This window comes from Hibiscus syriacus, unplaced genomic scaffold, assembly GCF_006381635.1.
Source record: "Hibiscus syriacus cultivar Baekdansim isolate YM2019G1 unplaced genomic scaffold, ASM638163v2 tig00110223_pilon, whole genome shotgun sequence".
NCBI classification, from domain to species: domain Eukaryota; kingdom Viridiplantae; phylum Streptophyta; class Magnoliopsida; order Malvales; family Malvaceae; genus Hibiscus; species Hibiscus syriacus.
In genome coordinates this window covers 1,183,490-1,203,326 of record NW_024062636.1, presented here as the reverse complement: position 1 = coordinate 1,203,326, position 19,837 = coordinate 1,183,490, and the positions used below count along the sequence as shown (strand labels likewise).

The 19,837-nt window shown below is 34.5% G+C and overlaps 1 protein-coding gene and 1 pseudogene across 1 annotated transcript; both read left to right on the top strand.

The window, feature by feature from the left end:
- Positions 1–3,032: 3,032 nt before the first annotated feature.
- Positions 3,033–6,592, top strand: LOC120114403 (annotated as a pseudogene).
- LOC120114438 (putative GEM-like protein 8) lies at positions 6,359–10,755 on the top strand. Its single transcript, XM_039135362.1, has 5 exons — positions 6,359–6,494; positions 6,603–6,725; positions 9,044–9,048; positions 9,136–9,217; positions 9,321–10,755. The coding sequence occupies exons 1-5, from the start codon at positions 6,359–6,361 to the stop codon at positions 9,791–9,793; spliced, it is 819 nt and encodes a 272-aa protein (XP_038991293.1). The 3' UTR covers positions 9,794–10,755.
- The last annotated feature ends 9,082 nt before the right edge of the window (positions 10,756–19,837 follow it).

Sequence of the window (19,837 nt, the reverse complement as noted above, 5' to 3'; positions counted from 1 at the left end):
TTGTATATAAGGTCTTTACTTAATAAAATAATATATTTTTCACAAATTTCAATAATTTTTCTATGATTTATCTAAGTAATGAAATATACTTTAATTTTATAAAAACATTTTTGAGTTTTCACTCAGGGTCCGAAAATGTCTAAAACAACTCTGGTTAAAGGAAAGTGATTGCGTAAGACAATCTAAACCATACTCTTATAGTTTTCTCATCCTTTTTATATTCCTTTTGCAATTAGATGGGTTTTATATGGTAATAACTAATAACTGTGGCTTATTCACACTAAAGATCATATTAAGGAATTCTTGAGTATTTCTTTAGAAGTTGGTAGAAGATTATCTTGTTGGAAGTATATTTATTCACATCTCAAGTACTTTACCTTTAAGCCCCCTCTCGTTCTTCTGTAAATTGTATTTTAGGATAACAAATAATGTTCGTTTCAATTTTATTTTGGTGTAGATATATGTCTAATAATATAGCAGGCATCTGTTGAGGGCTCGACAAATTCTTCAGGAAATTCGACGGCTGAAGCTTCAAGCCAAATTGACAACACAAGATGACTGCAACTAAACGAAAAAACATTCCTCCAAGGTCAGAAGTATGGTCTCATTTTACTAAGTTTGTTAATAGTGAGGGTAAAAAAATTGGAACTGGGTCATTGATATATCACATTAAGTAATGTAAGAAAAATCCTAAAAATATTGCTGACACTAATCAAGGTCATCTAGTGTTACCTAGTAAGGGTTAGGACATCAAGTGTTACTCCATGCCCCAAAAATAAGTATGCAAATGAAGATTGAAACAGCCTGTACACATTCTGAGGACAACTTCAATTGGAAGTGTATAGAAAAGATTCATATCTGTTGAGAAAAGTCGAGATCAAACGTTATAGGGCCAAAATTCCCTAAAAAATGCACGCTCAAATTCCTTTTCTTGCATTTGCTTTTCCTGTTCTTGCATCTTCCGCACCCTTTTGGAAAGTGCCTTGGTCTTCTTTCTTGATGTTTGTTCCTGAAATTCATAGCAATTATGAGTTAACCAGCAACTCCATACATTCTGGGCCATCAAAATGCTAATATCTATCTCAACAACACTGCCATTATAGAGTTGCTTATTCATAGCAAGCAATGGTATTTTTCAATTCTGTTATGTAGTATATCATATTACTGTTTTTCTCGTATGACATAAACATAGACATAAGAAATGTATCAGAAATCTTAACACAAGTATAATGTGTATTAAATGTATAGAATTACTCAATCTCAATATGGCGTGTGTTTGTTGTTGGTAGTTTGTTAGCAGAAAACGTGATTAGAGCAGCATCAACATAAGATAAATTTCACACACGAGAAATATTCAACAATATTAATGTAGTTCACCTTCATATGGCTACATCCAAGAATTGAGAGAAAAATCATCATAGGCAGAGATTACAAGAGTTCAAAACAACCAATAGACAAACACTAACTGAGCCCCAACCAAACCCAATTACTATGCTCCTAATGCTTATCACATAGAACATCCCATTAACCGATGCTTTACCAAAACTTTTTCTAACATTCATAAAAAAAACCCATCTCCCGTACATGACCATAAGAATTATCTCTCTCATAATTCTATAGTTATTACTACTCCTATTAATAAAGCCTCTGACTTGATCACCAAAAAATCTTATTCGCTAAAATGTCTTGCCCGATATGAATATATAGATATTAAGTAAACTTAATCATTAATTTATCTCCAACCATAAAATACACTAGAATCTGAGCTGATTTTAGAATTTAGATAAATTCTAACATTTATTGAACTCTTTTTATGAATGATTATTTTTCGTATCAAGTTCAAAATTTCCAATTTTTCCATTTAGCATCTACTAAGGGAAACATATCGTATATAATGCCCTTGCTCTTTGTTCTGCTTAAAATACTCATCTTTGACACATATTCAGACATAATGCAAGGTATCATAGGCAAACCCAGGGTTATGCAGGGGCCCTTGGTTCCTTTAAACACTTAAATATAATAGTTATGGCGTGTTAAAAATACGAGTAAATCATATTTTGACTCCAAGAATATATAATTCAAACTCGGACATACAAGGTATGATCCTCCAAATACATGAACAAACTTACAAAAAAAAAATAAAAAATGAGCACACCATGTTGGACACATACCCAAATTAACCCTACAACTGGGATAGCTTATAGTGGTAGTAAAAGAATGAAAGTTACCTCATCATTTACGACTTTGGATTCAGCAGGATCAGTAGGCTTTGTTGTTTTTCTCTTCTTCTCTGCTCCAATGCCTTTTTTATTGTTCTTCACATGTGCTTTTACAGGCTCCAACCTACGCATGAAATTAAACAAAAACCATAAATCAGACGAAAAGAATATTTTAGAAGCATTTCTTCTTAGAATGAAGGAAAATAATTTAGAGTTTCAAAGAAGAATCAAACCTGCTAAGAAACACCAAGACCAGTGCCTTCTTTCCATCCATACTTCTTTAATAGCTGCCAAAAACCAAGTCCATAGCCATTAAAACACGAATATATATGGAAAAAAGTTGCAATAAAGACCCGAGAGTTGAAAGAGAGGAGAGAGGTTGAATACCTGGAAGCCGATGTTGGAGGAATCAATGGCGGTTGATGAACCGCTCGAACCTAAAGTTTCTCCCATCGTTTTCCACCCGTACCAGTGATTTCAGCAAATTGGAGTTCTCCCTTTTACCCCGTTTCTTCCCAATTCTGACCCGAAGTTGAGAATTGTGTAGGCTTTCGGAGAAGAAGAAGAAGAATATCCCGATTTATTTGCGTTGTGCGTTTGTTTTGTGGATTTAGGTCAACCCAGAAGCCGGAGTTCACTTAACAATAAGAATTTTTGCAGCTTCCAGATAAATAAAAGCCCATCGGCCCATTCAAAGAACTTTTATTGAAAATGTGACAGCTTTTCCTTCCGCTTTTAATGCTTTCGTTTTCAGGGAAACAATAAATTGGCGGCGTAGTTGACACCATTCATTGGAGTTGAACAATTTTTTTTTCGAACCCTTAAATCCTAAAGCCAACAGAATGTATAGAAAATCGGACGACACAAATTTGTGAAACCAATTCCATGGCCGCTTTCCCATTTCCTAACACTTCCTCTTTCACAAAATCTTCTTTTTCAAAGTCCGGTATCCATGAAAGGGTTCTTTTAGTTTCACTTACTTCCGGTAAAAACACCCTAGACACTTCCAACTACAGTACCCATATTACCCTCTGTGCTGGTTCAAATTCTTCACTTTGGACTGTCACCGACATAGCGGAAGCCGTCTGTGGTAGGTTGTAAATGGGGTCATCAAGGAACATTTGTACGGATACCAGAACCATTGAACCCGGCCAATGGTTCTTTGCCATTGCTGGTCAAAACTTCGACGCCCATGATTTTGAACCCTTGAATTATCCAGAAGTGGGTGCGTCGGGGTTATTGGAAATCGCGTTTGCGAGAATTGGGAAATGGGGTTCGTCCAGATTCACGGCGACACCGTGAGTTCATTGCTCAAAATGGCAATATTTGCTAGGAACAGGCTTCTTGGTAAAGTTATAGCAGTTACTGGAAGTGTGGGGAAAACTAGCACGAAGGCTATGGTAACTCTGGGTCTCGAGAGTTTGGGGAGTGAAGTATATCAGAGTTATGGGAACTGGAATAATAGGATAGGGGTTGCCTTGTCATTGATTGGGATTCCTAAGAATGTGGGGATGGCAGTCTTGGAGATGGGAATGGATCGAAGAGGAGAGATATTGGAATTGGCGAGGATGGGGAGGCCTGATATTAGAGTGATTCTTAATGTGGGAGCTTCTCATTTGTGAAACCTTGGTAGCTTGGAGGAAATTGCAATGGCTAAAGGGGAGATTCTGGAAGAAGCAAAGCCAGGAGATGTTTGTGTTTTGAATGCTGATGATCCTCTTGTCATGAGCCTTCCACTTCCTCCAGGAGTTACAAGGGTAAGATAGGCCTATATCCAGGGATTTAAATTGTGGTTGCCACTGTGTTCGGGAATGCTATTGCAGTCATTGCGGGAATAGCGGCCTATTATTGCCGCAATTGGCCGCTATCCACTAAATTGCAGCCGTGATCCACCACTATTAGTGTGATTCCGATTCACACGTCTATTTTTCGCAATAACGGTTTCGGATGCTGCTGCTATCATAATATGCTGGCTGTTATTCTGCTACTGCTATTTTAACTCCTGCCTATCTCATCATACTAATAGTGTTGTTCACAAAGCTACTTTTTTTTTATAAAAAAATTCAACAGTTCTTGTTCATGTTAAACTATTGGAAATTTGGAAAGATATAACATTTTACGTGTGAGGTTGTTGATTATGTTAGGTGCAGCATTAGTGATAAATTTGTTATTGAATTGGCATTGTCATTGTCTTATGCTTTCAAAATTCGAAGTAAGAGTCACACTGTATATGGTGCTAACACTTTGGCTCTCCCCCTCTACTTCTAGCAATTATTTACTGAATTTCGTTTCATTTAGCATGCTTTGAAATGGTTTCACGATAAAAAGGCGTTTAGGCTATGTCTTGGGAGTTGAGACTATCTAAGCTGTACTTTTTTTCCAGTGAAGTCAAACTTCCTAGTCATCAGAGTTGCTATGTTTTACCTACCATCTTGGTGTGCATTTACATTGAATTCGTTTTCTGGCCCTGCAATGTGACTTTTTCCTGTGCAACAGGTGCTTTTTGGTCGCAGCTTGGAGTGTGATGTTCGGCTGGTAGCAGCAGAAATCATTTGTGGTGGTCTTGGTGTTCGAGTTGTTTTGCAGAAAAATATGGAGATTTAAGTTTCTTGTAAGGCTCACTCGTTATTATAGTAGGTTTTCATAATGCACTCTTGTACCAAAGAGTAATTATACTGAGCAGATCCTTGCTGAACTATTTGGGGTGATTCTTGGTTGAAAACACCTTTGTCCACTGGACCTGCGCATCCAAACATAGCTTACATGGAATTCAGAAACCACTATTTAGGATAAGCTGATACCGGAAAACGTGACCATTTTTATTGTTCTTTTTAATATAAAATATAAATGAAAGAAACAAGTAGTCTCATTTTATGGTTGAAGTTTTGATGAGAAAGATTAGTTTCTTGCCCTGAAATCCACTTTTCAAAACTGAAGTGAATTGTCAGTGGGTGCCAAGGATTGCCCTTTACTTTCCCATATGTTCATTAGCACATTCAACGTGTTGGGCAAATCGTATTGGAAAGTAACGGAGAGAAAAAGTAAGAGAGGTGAGCTATACCATATTGGCAAATAAGTTGTAGGAGTAGTAATCATTTGTATGATCAATTGTAAAAATTGCCCACTTTTTTTCTCTGGATGAGCTGAATTCCGAATTGTTCCTCTTCCTGAACTTCTATTGCAAGTTTCTTATGATTTGATGCAGATGATATCCATGTTGAATTATGACTTGTGATTTCTTTTCCTTACAGTTTTTCCCTTAACTTTCCTTCTCAACAACCCTTTTATAAGACCGAAACTTGCAGAATGTTTAGGTTGTACTCTGTAGTTTGTGTTTATTTTCTTGTCTAGGATTGCATCCTTATTTTGATATTTCTCTCTTAGTTTCTTTTCTCATCATCCATCAGTCTCATATTTCTTTGTTTGATTTTTAACATAAATATAAACCACGTGAAGCTACTGAATTCATATCCAGGGTGGATTTTGTGATTCGTGGTCTGGGTCTGCATTTGGCTTTTAATGCATGTGCAGCAGCAGCAGTTGTAACCACTATCGGTGTACCCCTTTCTCAAGTTGGAAGATCCTTATCCAGATATTTCCTGTTAGCATGAGATCCGAGTTCATTGTAGCTAAAAGTGGCATCAAAATAGTGAATGATGTGTACAACGCCAATGCTGTTAGCACGAAAGCAGCCATCGACATGTTGCAAAGGATCGATTGCTATGGAAAAAGAGTTGCTATTCTTGGAGATATGTTAGGACTTGGTCCACTTGAGATAGAGTATCACGAGGAAATATTGAATTACTGTCTCGGTGCTCATATTGATGTAGTTGGCGTTGCTGGGAAGAGGTTTCATTTGGCAGCTGATAATATGAATTTAATGAAGAAGATGAAAACTGCACATGCAATTGATTCAGAAAATCTTGATCCCAAAATCTTGAAGTGCTTGAATATGAACGATGTCGTCTTGGTGAAGGGTAGCCGTGGCATGCAAATGGAGAAAGTTGTCGATGCACTTGTGGCAATGCCGAGACTCATTCCACCTTCATGTTTTGAGAATTGAGAATTGAGAACAGGTATAAAACTTATGATAAAAACAACGGATCAGGAACTAAACTCTGGCCAGTGTTAGTTGGAGAATGCGTCCAAGCGTGCCTCTGCCTCATGATTTAGTGTTCGACAACAAAAACGTCTCAGACCCTTTCGGACAAGGCACATATGATAGGTGTATTCCTCTTGTAAAAATATGTAACCGAAGTGCTTTTTGCATTGCCGGCAAGCCTGAAAGCCGGACAATCTTATTGCCACATAAACAACTTTGTTGGATTTATTGAAGATTCAGGATCCGACTCCTAACGGCATATTGTATTGTGATTTTTGAAGGTGACAAAACCGGCCTTCGTATTCTTTCATTGCTGTGTTTCTTTAATGTTAAGCAAAAGCTTTCACTAACGAAACAAAGTCTTGATCTTGCTGATCATGGGACATTGGAAAGTAGGCGAGGCAGTTGGTCCTACTGTCCACTCATTTCCACCACACCGTTACGATTTGAATATTTAAAAAGGAAAGATAAAAAAGAGTGCATTCCAGATAAGCACATGGATCACTTCGTCACTCCTTTCATCACATTTTCAACTCTCTCAATTTCGCTTTCCTCTCACGTCAGCTTTTGACTGATAACGAACATCATTATTAAGGGTGTAAATAAACATTTGATGAAATATTTGTGAATTGTTTGTTTATCTTCATTTATTAGGGTCCGTTTATTTAACGTACATTTTTTTTCGGAAAACGTTTGTTTTTATTTTTCAGTGTTTAATTGGAAGAAAACTGGTTGGTCAACGTAAAACATTTTTCTGATCAACAAAATTTCTTTTATGTCTTCTAGAAAATTACTTATGGTTTGATTTTCCGTAAATCATTTTCTGAACTTTTCATTTCAAAGAGTAAATACTCAAAATAATTTTATTTTATGAATTTAAAATTGATAAAATATTTTAATATTATTTTAATCAAAATATTAATTATTAAAATATTTAAATATATTTATTAATATTATAATAATATAATATTATATTTTTAATATTAATAAATAATCAATTATATTATAATAATATAAGATATTATATTTTATTTTAATAATATAATAAATATATAATAAATTTTATATTATTATTAATTTCATAGAAATAATATTATTAAATTATTGATAATGAATAATATTTTTATATATTAATAATATAATAATCTAATAATATTTAAATAAAGATATTTAAAATATACTAATAAATATTTTAAATATAATATAACACTATTACTTTAATAAATAGTTAATATAATTTATAATATTTATTTCAATAAAATATACCAATATTAATATTTTTATTAATAAATTATAAAAATAAAATTTTAATAATAAATAAATTATTTTAATATTTTAAAAATAATAATATCAAGTTTTATGATAAATAATATTATTTATTGTATTTAATATATGTAATAAATAATTTTTAAAAAATTCATCAACTAGTGGAAAAAGGGTTTAAACAACATCTTCCAAACATCGTAAAACGTTTCCAGAAAATATTTTTCAGAAAATATAATTCATTTTACTGAAAACATTTTTCGGAAAACGTTTTCAGTGAAACAATCAGACCCTTAAGCTAAACAAATAAGTATGAATAAAATTTTTATATTCATTTAGTAAACAAATGAATGTGAATAAAGATGTGTTTTGTTCGTTTATGTTCATTTATAAACTTGTTTACTCTATTCTCTTTTCCTTTTTTTTTTTGCATTTTAAATATTGATGAAGATATATATTGAACATAAGATGAATTTTAGAGATAAAACTGTGAAGTTTAAGGAGCTTAAGACCTAGTGACATAATTTCACCAACAAGTTCGCGAATGCTAAACAAACGTATTGGTAAATATATAAACGAATATATTCATGAACGTTAAACGAACTGAATACAAACACTTTAAAAAAAATATGAACACAATATTAAAAATTTTAAGGAATACGAACCAAATACAAATATTTTCAAAAATAAATAAATAAACACGAACACAACTTTATTAACCACAATGCCTGACATTAAACACAAGAAGAGGCAAGAAATTGTATGAATCGTAGATTTAGGAAATTTTAAACATTTTTAAACTGTTTAAATTTTCAAATCACCATCTTTAAATAATTTGAACCTGAAAAGTCATGCCTAAAAACATAAAAAGTTAGATGAAATGGTTTAAATTTTTTTCTCAAATGAGGTATGATATTTTATCTCACATGGTCTGTGTATGACTTGTCTAAGAAATTGATGCATCAGTGAGTCAGTTTCAAGTCACTGCATTTATCAAATTATATAACTTTTGGTTGGCAAATGGATATTCCCTTTATCTTAGCAGTAGACATCATGCCAACTCACAAAGTTTCAATCCCACGTCCTCTCCAGGTCTGTTTCCGTTAGCAGTTCAAATCAAAATATGAGGAATTTGGTTAGGTATTTAGTTCAAAATCAATTCTTGGAGTTGGACTCAACTTTCTTTTTCTTAAAGAAACCAAATCTTATCATCAATAAAGTTAGATCATTCAACCACTTCATTTAGATCACTTTAAATACCATTTGCCAATCTACAAAATTCTTCCATCGCCACAACCCATCGTCTCCTTGATATAACATCCATTCAACAAGATTCAATGAAAATGAAGAATCAGTTACTTGAGCAAGTTATCGGAGTTCCAATGAAATCAACCGTATATTGAGTCGAGAGATCCCCGAGACGATACTTACCTGATCCCGAAGGGTCTGCAACATTGAGAACAGGTAGGTTATGCTTGTAACATGTAATTTGTATGAAAAATTCATAACGGAGATGCTTTCAGTGCTAATGTGGAAGTTTTGGAGTTGCAGGCAAAGGGAATTTTGACCTTAAAAAGGATAAAAAAGCTAGGGAAGAAAGCTGATAGTTTCGCTCATGGAATCCGAAAGCATGGTAAGAAACACTCTTATGCCATCACTATAGTTAACTGTATTTATCATTCACATGTGGCAAAATGGAAGCTAAATTTGTTTGTTTGTTACTTTTGAAACTGCAGTGAGATTGGGGCCAAAGATGAGTGAAACAGTGAAGGGAAAATTGAGTTTGGGGGCAAGAATTCTTCAAGTGGGAGGTGTGGAGAAAATTTTCAAACAATTATTTAGTGTTACAGAAGGAGAGAAGCTGGTTAGGGCTTGCCAATGCTATTTATCGACAACATCAGGTCCTATTGCAGGCCTTCTTTTCATCTCCACTGCAAAGGTGGCCTTCTGCAGCGATAGATCCATTAAAATATCTTCCCCAAATGGAGAATCTCTCAGAGTGCATTACAAGGTTCTGATTCCAATCGAGAAAATAAAGGGAGTGAAAGAGAGTGAAAACGTGAAGAAACCAAGGCAGAAGTACATGGAAATCGTGACAGTCGACAGCTTCGATTTCTGGTTTATGGGTTTCTTGAATTACAAGAAAGCTTTCAAGTATCTTCAACAGGCAATCTCCCAAAGACTAGACGACGTACAAGTCACTTTCTAGGTGGCTTACGGTCACGAATATGTATCATCCGTCTTCATCATCTTGATGAAAGGAGGAAGAAAGGATCAGTCTTGGAAATGTAAAAAGTTTCTGTTGATTCAAATACACGATCCTCAATTCTTCAATCATGTTTAGGGGAAGGATACTAATTTGTTATGTGTTTGTAGGTTATTTGATTAACAAGTGGGGGGCATTCTTTGTTGTTTGGTTGCTAGTTACTCCGTTCAAGATGTTAATACATACTTTATTAATTGATTGATGATTTTTTGAAGGTACACAACTTTACTCTCATGGCCGAATTCAAATCGATAGAGATGGAAAGAGTAGTATACATGAAAAATTCATGTATCCAAGAAATAATAAACACAAGCTTTATGCATCATTTCGCAACGGTCCTTCGGGTGGTCTCGGGTTCTCATTCAGACTTGGAATCGTGATAGAGTCGCCACCGATCATTTTTGAATTAGGTAGATCAGACACATCGATTTTGCTCATTTATCGGATTTGCGTCTTACCTGTTGGAAGTCAAACCCAACATCTTGGAAGTATGTAGAAGCTTAATGAAGTGGAGCAATATAAGACACAAGTGCATGGCGACAATAAAAATATTATCACTTGAAAGATGAAATGCAACGTGGCAATGTGGAAAACAAATTATGGATGTCGGCAAGAAGATCCAACGTTGCAATTAAAATAGCAATATGTCTAGAAAAGTCTTGAAATCCTTGGCAATTAAGGAATTCAATCACAGTAAGGAATTATAAGGCGGCTAGAAGAATTTAGAAGCAAGTTCGAGGCGGTTTATTATATATATATATGGGTGTTTAGCTTAATATGGAACATGTAACATACGAGTGAAAGAAAAATATTAGAGAGAATTAAGAGAGAGCTTAGCAAAGCTATAAGGTGATTGTAAACTAGCCGCAACTAGTATTGTATTATTGAGGTAGTTCCGTTGTAACGTATTTTGTTTCATATCAATAATAGTTCGAATTATAGATTATCGAGAGCCCATCTATGCTTCCAACAAGTGGCCTAAGAGCTTGGTTCAAGTTTAACGTGGTGGAGAAGATAGCCAACATGATTCAACCACAAATCCCGAGATTGAAAAAGACAAATTATGGCAATTAGAACATTCAAATGAAGGCGTTACTAGGCTCCCAAGATTGTTGGGATATCATCGAGGATGGTTACACCGAGCCTGAAAATGCAGCAGCAGAAGCAGCCCTGGCCAATGAAGAAAAGAAGGTATTGAAGGAATCCCGGGAAAAACCGGGAAAAAGACAAAAGTGCGTTGTTCTTTATTTTTCAAGGAGTGGACGAATCTACCTTTGAAAATTTTTTGATGCGAAGACCGCAAAACAATCTACAAGGTGCCGAAAAAGCAAAGAAGGTAATCTTACAAACTCTCAGAGCTGAGTTTGAGATGTTAAAAATGAAAAATACAGAAACCATCAATGATTATATTAGCCGTGTGAAAGCGGCCGTGAATGAAATGAAAAGAAATGGTGAATCACTTTACGATGTTAAAGTGATGGAAAAATTTGGTGGTCATTAATAAGAAAATTCGATTATATGGTTATGACAATCGAAGAATCAAAAGATTTATCCCAAATATCAATCGGTGAGCTTGTGGGTTCACTTCAAGCCCATGAGCAGAAAATAAAACAAAATGAAGATTTTGAAAATTTGGAGCAAGCTCTACAAAGCAAGATGAATGTCAACGAATGAGAAGCTAGCAGCAGCTACACACGAGGTCGAGGAAATCGTGGTGGTTATCGTGGAATATACAGAGGAGGACGAGGAACTCGTGGACGTGGTGGTCGATCATATATCATCGATCAAATAAGTGAAAACAATCCAATATCAGGCTGTAGACGAGGATTCAGAAGTCGAGGCCGAGGTAGAGGCATATATCAACAAGAAAATAAATCCCAGGTACAATGTTATAATTACAATAAGCATGGTCATTATAGTTATGAGTGTAGATCTGATCCTAAACAAGAAAAAAGAAATATTGTAGCAGCAGCTGAAGAAGAAAAAAAATGAAAAATCTCATGTATTCCTCACTTATAAAGGAAATGAAGAATTCAAGAAAAATATTTGGTAACTTGATAATTATGCCAACAACCATATGTGTGGTCAATGGGAACTGTTTGTGAAATTAGATGAAACAGTCCATGGGCGAGTAACTTTCGGAGATGACTCACACGCAGAACTAAAAGGAAAAGGCGAAGTCATGATTACTCAGAGAAATGGAGAAAATAAATACATTTCAGATGTTTATTATGTACCTACTTTGAATAGCAATATCATCAGTCTTGGTCAACTCCTGGAAAAATGATATGAAGTGCATATGAAGAATCCCTCGCTTGCCATAAAAAATAAAGAAGGAGAATTGATTGCCCAAGTTGATATGACTCGAAATCATCTCTTTACAATTGATATCGATTCGGGAGAAGTCAAGTGCATGAAGACCGCGATCAAAGATGATTCATGGCTATGACATCTAAGAAATAGACATCTTGGATTTTTTTGGATTGAAGTTGTTATAAAAAACAAGAATGGTGAAAGGACTACCAGAGATCAACCCTTCAAATCAATTATGTGAGGCTTGCATCAAAGGAAATCAACATAGACAAAGTGTTGAAAACATTTTGATGTTTCGATATAACAAATTAAGTATAAATGAATTTTAAGATTTTACAAATGATTTTCTAAGTATGTTCGATTTAATTACTCGAATATCAAAATATTACTCCAAGTATTTCAAAGATCAAATTCAATATTTACTAAAGTGTAAAATTGTGTTGTAATCTTAAAATATTTTTGAAACAATTTTCACAAAGTATTTCGAACAAAAAATGAGCCTAAAATCAAATTTTCAAAAGAGTGTACCGATGCACCAATCCATGCATCGATGCACCATTGAATAAATTGAACATCGAATGCATTATATGCATCGATGCATATACCATGCATCGATGCACTCATATTTTTATGAAAACATCGAATGCATTTTATGCATCGATGCACAAGCCATGCATCGATACACTCGGGCTTGTTTGAAACATTGAATGCACTTTATGCATCGATGCACTAAGGGTCCAACGGTTGAAATATTTGAATTTTACACATAGTGTACCGATGCACTAGCCTTATGCATCGATGCACCAGACGCTCCCAACTGTTTTATTAATTGTTTTCACACTTAAACGACTCTATTGACTCCACTAATCATCCCCAACATTCAGAATCAATTGAAGGAGTATTTAAACAAGCTTAGAAGCCATTGATCAATAACAATTAATAAGAATTGAGAGAGAATCAAAGAGAAAGCATCAAACTCATTGTTTGAGCAATTCAAGCCTATTTTTCATTCAATATTCATTGTGCTTTCAAGAACACCATTTGTGCTCTATTGTATTTATCCTTGAGTGTTCTTTCTTTGTTCTGGAATTGTGCAAACAATCTACCTTGTGAGGGTTTCCTTGTAAGTTTATAAATTTGTGTATTTCTCTTTGAAAAAGAGTGTACTCAAGAATTTGGGGTATAATTCTTGAGGGAGTTGTAAGGTTACTCTTTGTCCTCAAAAGAAAGAACAAATTAGTGAATTTGTTTGAAAATCCTTAGTGTGGATAGCTAAGGTAGTAGACGTAGACTTTGGTTGAGAAAGTCGGACCACTCTAAATCGCTGTAAAATTAATTTCAATTTTCTGCAAAAGCTTCCACCAAAATTTTAATTGCCAATTCACCCCCTCTTGGCCAATTCCATCAATCGATTAACTCAATAATTTGTATCAAAGCCTTACTCATTTGAAGGTTTAATCGTCTCTTGAGTTGATTCGAGAAGAGTTACATCGATAATCAAGTCATCAATGGCCTCCACTTCAAACTTCGACTTCGGTCTCGATTCGATGCCCGTCAACAAGCCTCCTTTCTTCAATGGAGCTAACTATGCCTATTGGAAGAATAGAATGATGTATTTCATTCAAGCAAGTGACATGGGAGCATGGAATGTTGTAGAAGATGAATATATCAAGCCTCTTACTCATCCAAGATTGTGGAGTGAAGGAGAGACAAGAATGTTCCAACTCAGCTCTAAAGTCATTCATATCATATTTTGTGCTCTTGGACTAGATGAATACGGAAGAGTTTTCATCTTGTACAACCGCCAAAGAAATATGGGATAAACTACAAGTCACTCATGAAGGAACGGACGAGGTAAAAGAATCTAAAATTAGTCTTCTAACACATAGCTATGAAAATTTCAGGATGAAACCAAATGAAGATATCAAAGCTATGACGGATAGATTCTCAACGATTGTCAATGGTCTCAAATCATATGGAGAGATCATTCCAAACAAAAAGCTTGTGAGGAAGTTAGTTTACTCACTTCCAAAATCGTGGCAATCAAAGAAGACGGCAATCATCGAGGCTAAGAACCTAAAGTCCTTAACTCTTGAAGAGCTAATTGGTTCTCTCCTCACTCATGAAATGATGCTTGAAGATGAGGTGGACCTCGATAAGATTGACGAGACACCAAATGAGAAGGAGAATAAGAAGAACGTGGGAGTTGTTATAAAATCAACAAAAGATGAGGGTGATTCGGATGAAGATGATGATGACAAGGAGATGGCATTGTTTGCCAAACGGTTCAGAAAAATGATGAGGCCAAATCGAGGAAGAAAATTCAAACGAAATGAAGGCTTCAAGAATGAACCAAAAGAAAAAAGACCCGATCATTTGCTATGAATGCAAAAAACCGGGGCATGTCAAATATGACGGCCCATAATTAAAGAGAAAGGGTCAATCAAAGAATAAGCACAAGGCTCACGTGGCTACATGGAGCGATGAAGAAGTTTTCGATGAAGAGGAACAAGAAGTAGCAAATTTGTTCTTGATGGTATTGGGGGAAGATTCTAAGGTAACCTCTAACTTATTTGATTTAGATGATTTATCTTATGATGAGTTATTAGAGGAATATAATGGGTTGGCTTCGGATTATGAGAAATTGTTTTTAAAATACAAAAATGATATTTCAAAATTGAAAAATAAAAATAATCTCATATAAAAGACCAACAATGATCTTGAAAGTAAAATCAAAGATTTACAAATCAAACTAGAAGAGTTTGAAAAGAAAAATACTGATTTGCAAAATTTATTTTCAAGAGTCAATGATGACCATCAAAAGGAAATTGATGATCTTAAAGCTTCTTTCGATAAAGTTGGATCAAAACGTTTTGAAAAAGGAGAAAATTTAAAAACCAACTTTGTTAGAAAAAGTTTTAGAAACTACAATCATAGAGGTCCCTGAAGAATCTCTAATGCAAAGATCGTTAGAAGTATATGGGTTCATAAAGAACTCATTACTACTAAAGATAAGGATATCCTACACAAATGGATACCTAAGGGGACTAGGATTTTGGAAACTAATGAATATGGACCCAAAAGAATTTGGGTACCAAAAATAAAAAATTAATCTATGTTTGTAGGAAAAGGAGCATTGCTACAAGGCATGGGAAACAAACTCAAACTCATGGTACCTTGATAGTGGATGCTCAAGACACATGACCAGAGACAAAAGTCGGTTCATAGAGCTCAACGCCAAAAATGGAGGAGATGTGACTTTTGGTGATAACTCAAAAGGTCACATTAAAGGTATAGGCACTATAGGTAATACCTCTTCCATAAAAATTAAGAATGTTTTATATGTGAATGGATTAAAGCATAATCTTTTGAGTATTAGTCAATTTTGTGATAAGGGATTCAATGTCATGTTTGAAACTAATGGTTGTAAAGTTATTGACATTGCATCTAATCATATTATGTTTGTTGGTCATAGAATAGGAAAGGACGACCAAGGCGGAAGTGGGATGACTGCTTGAGATCTGATTTGATGGATTTAGGCCTTACCGAAGACATGACCTATGATAGGAAATTATGGAGGCTTAAGACTAGGGTAGTCGAGTAGTGTGGGTCCAATCTATAGGGTGTATCATCTTTGTCTTCTTTTAAAGGCATTTGTAGTAATTTCCATGACTTTTACTTTTTATACTTTTCTGTTATTGGTATTTATGAATGATTAGAACTGGGCTTGATATCGTTGTCTTCTGTGTATCATTCTCGTCATGTTTCCTCTGTATAAATTTAGCTGGGTCTTATGTTTCTGTCTATATACAGAGATTCTTTCGCAGGGATTATTTTGCAGGGATTACTCCCCATTACAGAAGCACATATGGTATTAATGACTGCATATGAATACTGTTTAGCTATGTATTTATGTAATTATTTATACATGCATTGCATTTTATCTATATTTTTAATTTTTTGACTGCCGGAGGTCTTTCACGGAAGCTATTCTCAACCTGGCGTTGGGGGCAGCCTACTACCCTACCTCCCCCTTACCCCATACACATGGGAATTGGGTTTTGTTGTTGTAATATGACTATTTTGTGCCTAGTTGCTAGGGATGAGCATGATGATTTGTTATGGCATAGGAGACTAGGACATGCTAGTATGAGTGTTTTGCAACGGTTAATTCAAGGAGACCTAGTAAGAGGGTTGCCTAAGCTTAAATTTGATAATGATAAAATATGTGATGCTTGTGCTAAAGGAAAACAAAAGCGAGTTTCTTTTAAATCCATTAATGATGTATCAACTAGTAGAGTTTTACAATTGATCCATTTAGATCTTTTTGGGCCAACTAGAACTACTAGCTTGGGTGGAAAACATTATGCATTTGTCTTGGTAGATGACTATTCTAGATATACTTGGGTTCTATTTTTAAATACTAAAGATGAAGCATTAGAACAATTCATCACGTTTTCAAAAGTAATCCAAAATGAAAAAGGTTACTCTATAACTAGTGTTAGGGAATGATCATGGAACTGAATTTGAAAATCTTGGATTTACTGAATTTTGTAACTCTAACGGTATTAGCCATAATTTTTCAGCACCTAGAACCCCTCAACAAAATGGAGTTGTTGAGAGGAAAAATCGAACTTTAGAAGAAATGGCTAGAACCATGCTTTGTGAAAATAATTTGCCAAAATATTTTTTGGGCGGAAGTCACAAATACCGCTTGTTATGTTGTAAATCGAGTAATGATTAGGCCAATTTTAAAGAAAACTCCATATGAAATTTTCAAAAATAAAAAGCCTAACATTAGTTATTTTCATCCTTTTGGATGTAAATGTTTTGTTTTAAACAACGGTAAAGAAAACCTTGGCAAATTTGATGCTAAAAGTGATGAAGGAATTTTTCTGGGTTATTCCTTAAATTCTAAAGCCTATCGTGTATTTAATAAAAGAACTTTAGTTGTAGAAGAGTCTATACATGTTGTTTTCGATGATAATCCCCTTCCGAGGAAGGATTCTTGGTGAATGATGATGTAGGTGTTATAAATACAAATGACGTTAGACATGACGTTGGAGAACCATCATGAAAAGAAGAAACGAAAAATGAGGAAACTCATGATCCTCTTGAGAATCCAACCATTGAAGAAAGGGAAGTATCTTATCCAAAAGAGTACAACTATGTCAAGGATGGTGAAATTATAGGTGATCCATCAAAAGGGGTAACAACTCGATCTTCTCTTAGAAATATTTGTAATTATGTTGCATTTATCTCATGCATAGAGCCTAAGAATATTAAAGAAGCATTAAATGATGAACATTGGATTATGGCTATGCAAGAAGAGTTAAATCAATTTGAGAGAAGTAAAGTATGGACATTAGTTGAAAGACCTAGTAATAAATCTACTGTAGGTACTAGATGGGTATTTAGGAATAAGCTTGATGAGAGTGGTAATATAGTGAGAAACAAGGCTAGACTTGTTGCTCAAGGGTATACTCAAGAAGAGGGCATAGACTATGATGAAACATAAGCTCCCGTAGCTAGGATGGAAGCAATTAGAATGTTATTAGCATTTGCATGTTTCAATGAATTTAAATTATATCAAATGGATGTTAAAAGTGCATTTTTAAATGGTTTTATAAAAGAAGAAGTGTATGTGGAACAACCTCCAGGTTTTGAAGATTCAAATTTTCCGGATCATGTTTTAAAATTTACAAAAGCTATTTATGGTTTAAAGCAAGCTCCTAGAGCTTGGTATGAAAGATTGTCAATTTTTTTAATTGAAAAAGGTTTTTCAAAAGGGAAGGTTGACACTACATTGTTTTTGAAGCATAAAGGTAAAGATTTATTAGTAGTTCAAATTTATGTTGATGATATAATATTTGGTTCTACTAATGATGTTCTTTGCCAAGAATTTTCTAAGCTAATGCAAAGTGAGTTTGAGATGAGCATGATGGGGGAGCTCTCATTTTTCCTGGGACTCCAAATCAAGCAAAGAAAAGATGGCATCTTCATCAATCAAGCTAAGTACGTCAAAGATATGTTCAAGAAGTTTGGACTGGAAAATGGGAAACCTCATGACACTCCAATGAGCTCTTCAACAAAGCTTGACTTAGATGAAGGAGGTAAATGTGTAGATGTTAAATTATATAGGTCAATGATTGGATCTCTACTTTATCTAACTGCAAGTAGACCGGACATTATGTTTAGTGTTTGCTTATGTGCTAGATTTCAATCATGCCCTAAGGAATCACATTTACTAGCTGTTAAGAGAATCTTTAGATACTTTAAGGACACTCCTAGTTTAGGACTTTGGTATCCTAGAGACTCTAGCTTTAGCTTGCATGCTTTTTCGGATGCGGATTATGGAGGATGCAAATTAGATAGGAAAAGCACCTCCGGTACTTGCCAATTCCTTGGAAATATGCTAATTTCTTGGTTTTCAAAGAAACAAAATTGTTTTGCATTATCTACCACTGAAGCCGAATACATTTCAGCTGGTAGTTGTTGTGCACAAGTTTTATGGATGAAACAACAACTTTTTGATTATGGAATTGAAGTAGGTACCATTCCTATCAAGTGTGACAATACTAGTGCTATTTGTCTCACTAAAAATCCATCCAACACTCTAGAACTAAGCATATTGAAATAAGACATCACTTCATTAGAGACCATGTCACTAAGGAAGATGTAGTTCTAGAATTTGTTGATACTTTGCACCAATTAGCGGATATCTTTACAAAACCTTTAGACAAGGAACGATTTTGGACACTTAGGAGAGAATTAGGTTTGACCAATCTATCTTCACTGAGTGTTTAAAATAATTTGAGCACTTTTAATAATAAATGAAAAATGCTTATAATAGTAATTTTTGATTGCATTCATTGCTATTAGTTAGGGGGAGTTTATGATTCTTGATAAAAAATTAATTTTATGTTCAAATGTCGTTTAAAGATTAATTGAATTGTTTGAACATGATTAATTTTCAATATATGAGTTGCCAGTACCACTAGAGGAAATTAATTTAGCATTTTGGGTGTTTAAAATCGGATTTTAGCATTTTGGTGCAGAGGGAATCGATCCCCCTTGAGGAAACCGATTCCCCCTTTGAAGGGGAACCGATTCCCCCCACAGGGGAATCGATACCCCCCTGGGTTCTGGTTTTATCGGGCAGAACCCTTGGTTTTGACCCAAAACTCTATTCTGTTCTCTTACGCCGTTTCTCCTCTCTACGCTCTCCATATCTCCACTTTGCCTCAAATCAACGTTTTTAATCAGAATTCACTTCAAATATCATCCTCTAAACCTGTTAGAATCATCAAAAACGTGCAAACTTCATCTAATCTTACTCAAATCCGAAATCATTCAAGGTATTTTTCCAAAACTTCTTTTTATCAATTTATGAACATAGAACTAGCTTTAATTAGTTCTAGGTTGAATTTTTGATCGGGCATTGATTAGTTAGTAATTGGAAACTAGATATTACAACTAATTTCATCAAAAACACAAGATTTTTTTTCAAAATTTTCTAAATTTTCGAAATAAAAAAAAATTTAATTTTCAAATTATTGTGTTTTGATTAAATTATGTTGTTATTATGAAAACTATACATATATTGTTTCTCAAAACCATATTTTTCAAAAGTTTTTCAAAAACTTTGCCCATTAGGATTGATTTAGAGAACCT